The 11,871-nt window shown below is 34.3% G+C and overlaps 1 protein-coding gene across 1 annotated transcript; it reads right to left on the reverse strand.

The window, feature by feature from the left end:
* Window positions 1–4,567: 4,567 nt before the first annotated feature.
* LOC134275594 (protein hunchback-like) lies at window positions 4,568–11,331 on the reverse strand. The gene is made up of 3 exons (XM_062757863.1): window positions 11,242–11,331; window positions 6,395–7,010; window positions 4,568–6,155 (listed from the first exon to the last, which is right to left on the reverse strand). Exons 2-3 carry the CDS (start codon window positions 7,002–7,004, stop codon window positions 4,906–4,908), a joined length of 1,860 nt encoding a protein of 619 aa, XP_062613847.1. The 5' UTR covers window positions 7,005–7,010; window positions 11,242–11,331; the 3' UTR covers window positions 4,568–4,905.
* Between the last annotated feature and the right edge of the window lie 540 nt (window positions 11,332–11,871).

Raw genomic sequence — 11,871 nt, forward strand, 5'->3', positions numbered from 1 at the left:
TGATAAATTATTATTACCTGTGTCAAGGCCTTTACGATTCTTTTTTTTTTTTTTACTCTCTGACCTTGGAAGTTTTGGCATAATTTTCATAAAATTTAATATGGTAAAATTTTGCACGAGAGAAGGATGGGCTTTCACAGTTCATATGTACATCATCATTGACATCACGACTATCACAACCTCAAGGCCTCAGTTTGACCTACTATAGTACGTACTTCTTCAATCACTTGGACTTATTTAAAGCTGCAGCCTTTTTGTGTGTGGGTGTGTGTGTGGGTGTGTGTGTGTGTATATATATATATATATATATATAAAACAGCATTTTACATGTGACCTTTTCCAGTGCTAGCCGCAGAACTGTATCGTTATGGTTTCATATATTAGTCTTTGACCATAACGTCTCAGAGGAAAGTAGCAAATCAGAAATCTTTGGCTAGCGAAGATATGTAATACACTGTACTAAGATTTTTTTTATACCTTAGGACCGAATTCAGTTTAACTTTCAAGAACTGTTTATATCTTGGCCATACAAGAAACTTCTGCACCAGAACAAGGGACTTTCAAAATGTAAAAATTTTACATCATGGTCATTAATGAACAGACTACACAATTTAAAGGTGACATAAACCATTGCATCCATAAGACCCTGAACTAAGTCTTATATCATTATCATTTATCAATTTCTTTTAATGAACCATTGCAAAAGACATTGGTAAATTCAATTTTATTATCCAGCAGTAATATAACAGATTACAACATGCTGCCATAGTAACCAATATAGCAATAAAAGACTATAACTAACATACAACAGCAAAGTACAAAAAATACCAGGTCAAATGTGTCTCCTATTCATCATTACTGAAATTATCAGAGGGAAATCTGCATCTTTGTATGAACTTTTTAAAATACTGTATAAGATTTTAGCATTATGAAATGTGTACTTAATTTTTAAACAAAAAAGTATGATTAAATCAGTTTTTGTAACTGCAAATCCTGAAATTAAACATTTTACTTTGTTATTTTACAATTGAACAATGGAGCAGTTTTCAGTACTATAGGAAACACATTTGACATGGTCCTTAAGTAAAGGTAAAGCTTGCCTTTAGCTGTCAAAAAAAACTGATAACACTTCTTGTATAGTAGAAAAAACACAGTATAAAAGTAGCTTTTGAAACTGATTACAGTACATATGCTTAAGAATAAAGCTAAGCCCTGGCGCACAGGGGGAAAATTATGTCAATATATAAAGCTCCTCTTTAAGGTAAATTATGAAAGTACAAAATGTCAACCAACAAAAACAAACAAATGAAACAAAGAATTATGTTCCGTAATCACACAGTTTTAACATAAACTCTTTCTAGGAAAATATATCAAAGCTGCAGTTTATGGACCAGATGAATGTTCCTTGATTTATAAATTTCTTTTCTTTTCTTTTCAGAATGGAGGTAGACAAGTGCTTCTAAAGCAAAACATTCTATATACCCCATTTCATACCCAGTTTTAAAGAATGGAAAAACTTATTTGAATGTTTTGTTCCTTTTTTACAAAACTTCTTAAATACCCTAAAACCAAGCTTCAGTAAAAAATGAAATGTCATGGCAAAAACTTATATATTTAAAGTATAGATAAAACAGAAAAAGATTTTGAAACATACATGGAACTGTCCACTTTATTGAAAAGGAGCTGTACCTAGTGATTTCTATCAATCACTTCTATTTAAAATACATGTATTTTTAAAGTCCTGAAAGTGGAAATGTTCATATAACATTTTATGTTTAGTTGAAATGTTTGCTTCCCCTTCCCCAATAATTAACAAAAAAGATTTTTAAAAAAGAGAGAGCGTGATTAAATTTGTGTTGCATGTAATATACTAAATTCAAAATTGCAACAATAAATCTTTACATTTTCCACTAAATGATATTTCATAGTGTCTGTAATGGAATCATAAAAGTGTGAAATACAGATATTTTGAAAAAAAAAAAAAATTTTGTTCAAAATTCAATAGAAAAAACAAATCCTTCAAAAAAATTAATTAAGCAGAATTTGATTCATCCCTTCTCTTGCTTTTGCTTCTGCGCATCAATTGTAAAAAAGACATAATGAATCACTCTACAGAAATAAGCACATGCATACAATATTATAAATGTATCCACAAGCAAAAAATTATATTTTTTCCCTAATAATTCTACTAGCATGAACATTTCTGTGCATTACATGCATATGAATGAAGAATTAAGAACTTTAAGATTCCATGAAGTACAAGTAGGCACAATCTTTGAGAGAGACATATGATAAGAAAAATATTGTTGGTAAGCTTTCAAAGGAAGAAATACTGGTACATACAAACATTACAATAACACTAAAAACCACTAAAAACTTGTATAAAATGCAAAGAAAAAAAACAAAAACAAATCATACATGATTATAAGCACCAGAAAATGAAGCTAAAATTGATTTTAATCAAATACAAAATACACATGTATACACACCCTTAAAAATTATTTGTCTTAACAAACCATTTGCTTTTGGGATGGATTGTATAAGTACATGTAAGTTTTTGTATATATAAAAAATTCTTATTCCTTAACATATTTAATACAGTGGTATTGATTTCATGAAGTTTACAGAAATTTTAATAAAAAAATAACACAATATTTCCTCCCTCCTACCCCACTTCCAAGAAAAAAAAAAGGTTTAGAAATTGTTTCAGTTAAGGAGACTCTAAACATAAATGAATATTTTCGACATTGAAAATTTTTAAAAGTTGTACAAATTAGAGTTATATTATTTATATTCAACATCTGGGGTTTATCCATATTTCAATAAGAAAAATGTTCCAAGAGAATGAAGCATTAGTGATCTTGTGGAATGAATGCTGTTTAACAGATATTGGGAATCTCCATGTAAATACATGTACACTATTCAATTACATTCTCTTGGTTGAATAAAAAAAATTAAAGAATTCATTGTGCAGTGTTAAGAACCTTCTTATTTAAAAAAAAATTGGGCAGAAATCATATTAACTGGCCACAAGAACTATAACAAGTAAACATAACTATGGCTTTTGTTTGGGTATTGCACAAACACTGGACAAAGAACATATACTAATAGTACATTAAATGCATAACAATATTTAAAAAAAAAAAAAAACAATAATATAATAATTTTTTCATTACACATGGAAAAAGAAAACAAACAACCTATCCCCCCTAATAACATTTTGATTTAATAAACCTTTATGCACACTAGTATAAATGTAATAATTATGAATTGAGAACTCTCGTACTCAATCAGAAACAATCTCAAATGATTTGATCAAGCATAGAGAAATGTTGTTACCCTTTCAACAAAGCATTTGCATTTGCATTTGCATTTCAATTACCATCTAATCTATGAATATGTATGCATGCATATTTTAATGGATATACATATGTACAGATTATACCAAAACATATATTCACGAGTTTTTATATTGGTAAAAAATAATTTCATCATGCAAAATTGGTAAACACAAAATTTTTACCCAAATTCAGAGGAAATTTGTTCATGTTCATATAGGTAGGAAATAGTAAGTTCAAAGGACTGTTTTTAAAAAAGTCTTCCAGAGAGCCCTGTTCTTCGACTTTTTAAAAGATATCTTTGCTTATTTTTTGTACTTTAACCATGTTTACCCTTGGCTTTCCAAATCAAAAATGTGTCACTTAGTATATGGTATCTTTAATAATAACCATAACTATTTAGGCAATTTTATTATTTCATTTGAACACATTGGGACTTCTAAATGACAACTAACTAAAACTCTATCAAGACACACCCACTATGTAAGTCTATTTTCAATTAAGTACATTTTACTGATAGAAAAATGCAGAGCAAAAAATGAATTTAAGATCTTGTCAATGAAATAAAGTTAAAGTGATGAAAATTTTCAGCTGCCACAATATTTTCTCAATAAAAAAATCTAGATTTTTAAATGATACGTGCATATTGCTTCAACCGGGTTTGGTAAATTTATATCATGTTACTCTTATAAAAATGCTTGCTTTGGTAGTCTAATTATGGTTTGGTAAGTAAAGAAAGGGTCAATGATATGTAAAGGTAAAATGTGTACTCTCGCTTTTTAGTAGAATTCTGATGCATGTTCTCCGAGTTATCCTAGTTTTTGAAACTATTCGTCACATGGATATAAATTATCATAGAATGTCAGTCTACATAAAGCATGTTCAATCTAACCTATACCCTAATGATATATATTCTTTCTACTAAAAATCTGCAGAATAAACACACGATAAATATCTTGTACACATTATCATGCTGTTTAAACAAAACTATAACATGATAAAGCTCAATAAGTAATGGCTAATCAAGCTAGCTTAAATTATAGGTAAATTGCATGGATATGAAAATGTTTAAATTCAGTTCTATGAACTCCTATAACATACAAAAATAAATCAAAACACATACAAGTACCTGTAACATGTGATGAAGCTATTTTGCCAGAGTGTACTTAATATATAACCATTGTATAAACATGCAAGATATTTTCCAGAAATGCAACAAAAAAAAAAAAAAAAAATTAAGAAATATTGCATAATTAGTAAATAAAGTTTTGTTCAGTATCAGTACATGGCAATGATAAGTTATAAAATAAATCTAGAGATCTTTATTACATAAAGTGAAACAAAAGGGAAGCTACTCTTGTGAAAATTTGTGCACTGAGATCAAAAACTTGAGTAAAAAAAATAATGAACTGAACAAAACATTTGTACATTCACAATACAACAAATTGAAGTGCAAAATGCTTCCAATATAATTACTTTGTTGTTCAATATGTTTTGATAATAATTACTAATTCTTGTCCTTAGTGTCCTAGAAAAATTCAAAGTTAAACATTTGTGAAAAACTTTTTCAGCACTGATGTCCTCTCATAATATGAGAATAGAAACCATATTTGTTACCACACTGTTTGCCACAGACATTACACACGAATGGGTCAGTGTGGCTGTGGCAGCCTACATGAATGTAATACAGAACTTCATCTTCAAATGATATGCCGCAATGGTGACAGCGATTGGCTGACTGCAAACTTGACCCTGTGTCATTGGTTGATGACCTTTGATGTTGTGGCAGGTGCCCTAGTTCACACTGCACACCTTGGTCTGTTACAGAAACAAAAGTGTCAAAGCAAGCCTCTGTCTTAATGTGTGGAAGATTGCACTGAATTCCTCTGTTTTGAATTTCAATTTTCACCGTGGTGTTGACACTGTTAGACCGCCCTTCAGCCTGAGATGAACTTGTTGATTCTGCTGAATTTGCCCTGATAGAAGTAGAAGCCTCATTACTATCTAATCCCATAAAGTTCTTCTGATGCTGCAGATGATATGATGATAGACTTCCTAGACTGTCGGGGAAACCCTGCTGGCGATTTGGTATCACTGAACTGGAAACATCTGGGGTGTCTTCACGCTCGGGTGGTTCCACTTTAATTTTAACTGGGTGGCCCCTGCCATCCGACACTAAAGTGGGTTGGGCAACACTGACATGAGGATGGTCTCGTCCTGAGGGGCTAAGATAGTACCCAGAGGATGTAATAGTGCTGCTGGGGGGTACTCTCTGAGTTGGGTGAGTATTCATAATAGATGAAACTATTGAGCGTAGGTAATTAGAGGCCAGGTGATTCTCCTCATTGGCCTGTTGCCTCATAGGTGCCACATAGCTTCCAAACTGTGTCTGAAGTCCCTGTGTTTGAGCAGTATATGTTTGGTGTTGAAAGTTCACTGTGGGAACCTGATGATGGATTCCTGTAAGCAGAGAATGGAGGGCATTTGATGCCGAGAAGTTCCCACTTCCTGTTGTGTGCCGTAGGTTCTGACCTCCGAGGTCGGGTTGGTTGATTCCGTATTGTGTGTCTGGGTAATTGGCTGGTGGGTAGGTGCTATGTGTGGGTAGAGAGTATGGAAGATTTGGACCAAGGTGTTCATTGTGCACCTGCACAAAGTGTTCTCGAAATTTTCGAGGCAGTATGGTTGAGAATGAGCACTTCCCACACTTGAGAACATTGACGGGATTGTTTCCAACATGGAGTCTACGATGGCGTCTGAAGTTACTCTTGTCATTGGTGGTATAGTCACAGAGGTGGCATTTCAGTGCCTTTACACCTGAAGAGTGATTAAAGTGAACCTTAATTGTCTTTATTTGCTTTTAAATGTTATAATTAAAATAAATATCAACACAAAATTATGTGACACACTTCACTAATTATCTTTCACTTCACTGTTAGTCAATTTCAACTTAATGTAAAAAACAAAACATTAAAAATTACCTAATACATCAAATATATGAAGTAAACCCTGTATATACATGTGTCCATGTTACTCCAAAGGGATTAGCTTCTTACCTCCATGCTTTGGCATATGTAACTGCAGCTGTGTGTAGGTTGAGGTACAAAAGCTACAAAGTCTACATTTATAAACATTGGTCATCACTGGGTCCATAGGGGAAGACTCCGGTGACGAATCAGGTAACAGGTACGTCGCATCCTTCCCATAATCCATCATGTCAGGCTGCATGCTGTCGATCTGGGAATTCCCCGGTCCAACACCAAGACCATCAGAGTTTTGTTGCACATCAGACACGGGTGGTGATTGACTGTGATTGGATGATCCAAAACTTCTAACATCTCTGCTCACCAGTGAGTTTTGATGTGGGGAGTGTCTGTGTTTACCGCCGTGATCTGGAACAGACAGGTTTAGGGCACTAGAGGGTGTCTCTCGGTCAATTATTGCCATGTCTCGCTGAGCCATGGAGCTGGCAAGAAGAAGTCTAGCCATTGCACTGTCACTGCTGGGCTCCTCAAGCCTTGATCCCAGAATGAGGCTAGGGGTATCCCGACTTTGTTGACTTTCTTGAGGGACATCTTCAGATGCTCTGTCGTCTTCATTCTGACTGCCTTCAGTTTTCACATCATCATGACTATCAATTTTTCCACTGTCTGGTTCTTCTGCCATTACCTACTGCAGTAAAATAAATAAAATGAAGATTAACCACACTTTATATATAATATGTTGTTTAAAATTAAACCAGAGAAATAATCACATAGATTCACAACTGTTTGGAATCTCGTAATATCTTGCAGTCCCTGTTGTTTCCTTTTTTCCAAATCTTGCCCTTGCTAAAACACACCAATCTTGAAAACTATTAGTCTTTCCCCTAATCATGATAATTTCAGCTAATGCATCATGCAGTCAGCTGTCATCTTCATTACTAGATATCATAGAATGTTCATGTTTTATTGTTAAAATGATATTGTACTATGGATCAGATATAACAAATAGAATTAGTTCCGTGTATTGGTAATGTAGCAAAATACATAGGCTATATAACTGGTTCCAACTTAATGCATTTACTACGTATAACCCAGAGAGTTCCGGATTTAAACATGGCTGGTAAATTTAAAGCGAGAAAAACATTGAAAAAAAGTTTGATTTTCATCTATAAATGGATTTATCTTTTGGGATAAAAGGCATATAAAATCTCAAAAAGGTTTGTTTTTGATAAATTGGTAGTTAATTTTACACAACATTTGTATTCTTCAAAACTATGTCAGAGCGGATCCCCTTTGATTTGCTACATTGCAAGCATACAGGACATATTCTAACTGTGGCTTGTCCCGAAACACAGATTTTTCTAAATACCTTAAGACCATTTGTAAAATTTTGTTATCATTGTCTTTCATTCTCGGTGAAAGTCTTTATTATCGGTAATCATGCTCAGGAAGTGTTCAAAAATACAGTGTAAAATAAAAATTATAATGCAGTTCATTGAATTTATTGTCTTTTATACCTTAGAAGAATTAAATAAAATATTTTGAATTTTTTATGTAACAAGAGGCCCATGGGCCACATCGCTCACCTGAGTAACTTGGGTGATGCAGATCTTTTTAAAAGATTTGTTCTATATATATTTCTATGTAAAACTTGGATTCCCCATTGTGGCCCCGCCCTATGCCCGAGGGTCATGATTTTAACAATTTAATATCTACACTACTCAAGGATGCTTCCACATAAGTTTCAGCTTTCCTGGCCTAGTGGTTCTTGAAAAGAAGATTTTAAAAGATTTGTTCAATAAATCTCTATGTAAAACTTGGATTCCCTATTGTGGCCCCGCCCTACCCCCGGGGGTCATGATTTTAACAATTTTATATCTACACTACCCAAGGATGCTCCCACATAAGTTTCAGCTTTCCTGGCCAAGTTGTTCTTGAGAAGAAGATTTTCAAAGATTTGTTCTATATATTTCCATGTAAAACTTGGAATCCCTATTGTGGCCCCGCCCTAACCTCGGGGGTCATGATTTTAACAATTTAATATCTACACTACCCAAGGATGCTTCCACATAAGTTTCAGCTTTCCTGGCCCAGTGGTTCTTGAGAAGAAGATTTTTAAAGAGTTGTTCTATATATTTCTATGTAAAACTTGGATTCCCTATTGTGGCCCCGCACTACCCCGGGGGTCATGATTTTAACAATTTAATATCTACACTACCCAAGAATGCTTCCACTTAAGTTTCAGCTTTCCTGGCCCAGTGGTTCTTGAGAAGAAGATTTTTTTAAAAGATTTGTTCTATATATTTCTATGTAAAATTTGGATTCCCTATTGTGGCCCCGCCCTACCCCCGGGGGTCATGATTTTAACAATTTAATATCTACACTACCCAAGGATGCTCCCACATAAGTTTCAGCTTTCCTGGCCCAGTGGTTCTTGAGAAGAAGATTTTTAAAGATTTATTCTATATATTTCTAGGTAAAACTTGGATTCCCTATTGTGGCCCCGCCCTACCCCCGGGGGTCATGATTTTTACAATTTAATATCTACACTACCCAAGGATGCTTCCACATAAGTTTCAGCTTTCCTGGCCCAGTGGTTCTTGAGAAGAAGATTTTTAAAGATTTATTCTATGCATTTCTATGTAAAACTTGGATTCCCTATTGTGGCCCCGCCCTAACCTTGGGGGTCATGATTTTAACAATTTAATATCTACACTACCCAAGGATGCTTCCAAATAAGTTTCAGCTTTCCTGGCCCAGTGGTTCTTGAGAAGAAGATTTTTAAAGATTTGTTCTATATATTTCTATGTAAAACTTGGATTCCCTATTGTGGCCCCGCCCTACCCCCGGGGGTCATGATTTTAACAATTTAATATCTACACTACCAAGGATGCTCCCACATAAGTTTCAGCTTTCCTGGCCCAGTGGTTCTTGAGAAGAAGATTTTTAAAGATTTATTCTATATATTTCTAGGTAAAACTTGGATTCACTATTGTGGCCCCGCCCTACCCCTGGGGGTCATGATTTTTACAATTTAATATCTACACTACCCAAGGATGCTTCCACATAAGTTTCAGCTTTCCTGGCCTAGTGGTTCTTGAGAAGAAGATTTTTAAAGATTTATTCTATATATTTCTAGGTAAAACTTGGATTCACTATTGTGGCCCCGCCCTACCCCCGGGGGTCATGATTTTAACAATTTAAAATCTACACTACCCCAGGATGCTTCCACATAAATTTCAGCTTTTCTGGCCCAGTGGTTCTTGAGAAGAAGATTTTTTAATGACCCCACCCTATTTTCGTATTTTCTTGATTATCTCCCCTTGGAAGGGGTCTTGGCCCTTGATTTTAACAATTTAAATTCCCCTTCACCCAAGGATGCTTTGTACCAAGTTTGGTTAAAATTGGACCAGTGGTTCTTGAGAAGAAGTTGAAAATGTGAAAAGTTTACAGACGGACGGACGGACGGACAGACAGACGGACGGACGGACGGACGGACGACGGACACCGGGTGATCAGAAAAGCTCACTTGAGCTTTCAGCTCAGGTGAGCTAAAAAAAAAATGATCGTTTTGGAGAAAACATGAATACATTTTATATTTATATTAATCTAGATTCAATATTCATATTTTCCTCATTCTGAGAATACTTTTCCTTGTGATTCAAAGTCCATAGTTTAATAAAATCTTAAATGAAACGGCACACAAAAATTCATAAATTATTTCTTGAAATGATAGAAAATATTTTGTATTCCTCATTATAAATTTAAATTATGGAAAACTTAACCTGTTGATTTTTTTCTGTTGACATTTTACCAATTTTATAGCAGAAATAATATTATCGGTCTTTTTTCTTAAGATAGATGTTTATATTGGATACGGCAATAGGTACTGTTCTTGCGCATTGCATCACGGGACTGAAAACCCTCGTTTGGGGGTATACCCCCGTTTAAGGGTTCAACTAGACTGGTGAAAATGATCAATACTTGAAAATTTAGAAACTTCAATAAATCACACAAAAATCATCATTTATGCTTCTTCAATGTTGTTACAGCAAAATAGATAGTTAAAGTAGTTAAATCAGTTAGAAAATTAGTACCTCGGAGAAAAAACACCGAAGTAGTCAAGTACTAATTTTCTACACAAGCCCCTGTGATTAATAGCGAGCGCAGCGAGCGTCGCGAAGCGACGCTCGCAAAGCGAGCTCAATAGACTAACGTGTAAGAACAGAGGAAATTCGGATTGAAATATGTACATACGTCAGGCAAATTTTTCTGTGCAACATTCCCAGAATTCCTGCACTACCCAATGTCCTTTGCGCGAATAAATAAATAAATAAAATAAATAATAACGTAAAGCATGAAAGGCTGTCAGTGTGTAGATATTTTTTAAATAAACAAAAAATAACTCTGCAATGTTTTTCGACCAAAATTGCACAAGGTCTATAGTTTCAACCAGACGCTCGGCTGTCTCCGTAAGCTCCGACGAGCTCCGTGACGTCGTGTGACGTCACAGGTAGTCGAGACGTCTCGTGCGGCTTGATGTTTGAAGTGGCTGATAAATATTTTTCAAGTTTTCTCGATGGTACAACTGCGCTCGCCCCAACGGTCACACCGTAAAACATATTACCCATGACATTTGGCGCCATATATTAAATGACCATAGAGCCATTGAAGTCAATTTTAAGTCTAAATATAAATTTACACATTGAAAACGCATTTGGAATCATCCTCGTTGCCAATTTAGAACTTTCAAAGAAAATGGATCTTGGTTAACTAGATGCATTCCATTTCACATCCCGCCCGAGATTCCTCGGTTCCTACTCAGAGATTGAATCGTTTTTCACTTCTCTAAATCGATAACTTAAACAATAACTATAGAAATATTGTGCAAGTTCATCTCAGTTTGAAAATGCACATACCTTGGATTAAATCTTGAGTCATTTGATGTAATATTACGTGATAGAAAACATCCAACAATCTTCCTCAATATCTAAAAACGCCATTTTAATTTCTAATCTCCAATCACAGAAGAGTTTTTAAAGGGGCGCCAGCGGGGAAAAACATTACATTTAGAACCCAGATTATGCATCCATTTAAATAATCATGTTTATTCCAGCCAGCTACACTTGTCAAATATTTCTCTTTTTTAGGGGAGGGAGTAGGGGCCTAATTTAAATTGAAATTTGATGAACAGATTGAATTTAATTTTTTAAACATAAGGCTTTTGCATATTTAGGAAAAAGACACCCCCCTCTTTTCCGTATATTCTGTTTGTATGAATTTCATTAAAACATGCATTAAATTCTTTAGTAAAAATACACTATAAAAATGTATTATAAACATTTTATTAAAAAAATCGACAGCATTAATAAAATAGATTGAATAATACCAGTTTACCAGGAACCAGGGACCTAAATGTAAAAATACGCAGTATATCAATATAGGTCCCTCATTATCATGATTGTACAGTTAAATTTTATTAATCAAAATATTACACACCCATCTGCACTTATTTCGTTTATTGACCAATTAAGGGCCCTCGTTGGGCC

The sequence above is a fragment of the Saccostrea cucullata genome, unplaced genomic scaffold, assembly GCF_032062105.1.
Source record: "Saccostrea cucullata isolate Sc308-1 unplaced genomic scaffold, CSIRO_AGI_Scuc_v1 ctg7581, whole genome shotgun sequence".
Lineage (NCBI taxonomy): Eukaryota > Metazoa > Mollusca > Bivalvia > Ostreida > Ostreidae > Saccostrea > Saccostrea cuccullata.

Coding starts and splice junctions, on each gene's coding strand:
- LOC134275594 (XM_062757863.1), bottom strand. CDS start 7,004: ATGGCAGAAGAACCAGACAGTGGAAAAATTGATAGTCATGATGATGTG. Junction 6,156..6,394: donor ACATATGCCAAAGCATGGAG/GTAAGAAGCTAA, acceptor ATCACTCTTCAG/GTGTAAAGGCACTGAAATGC.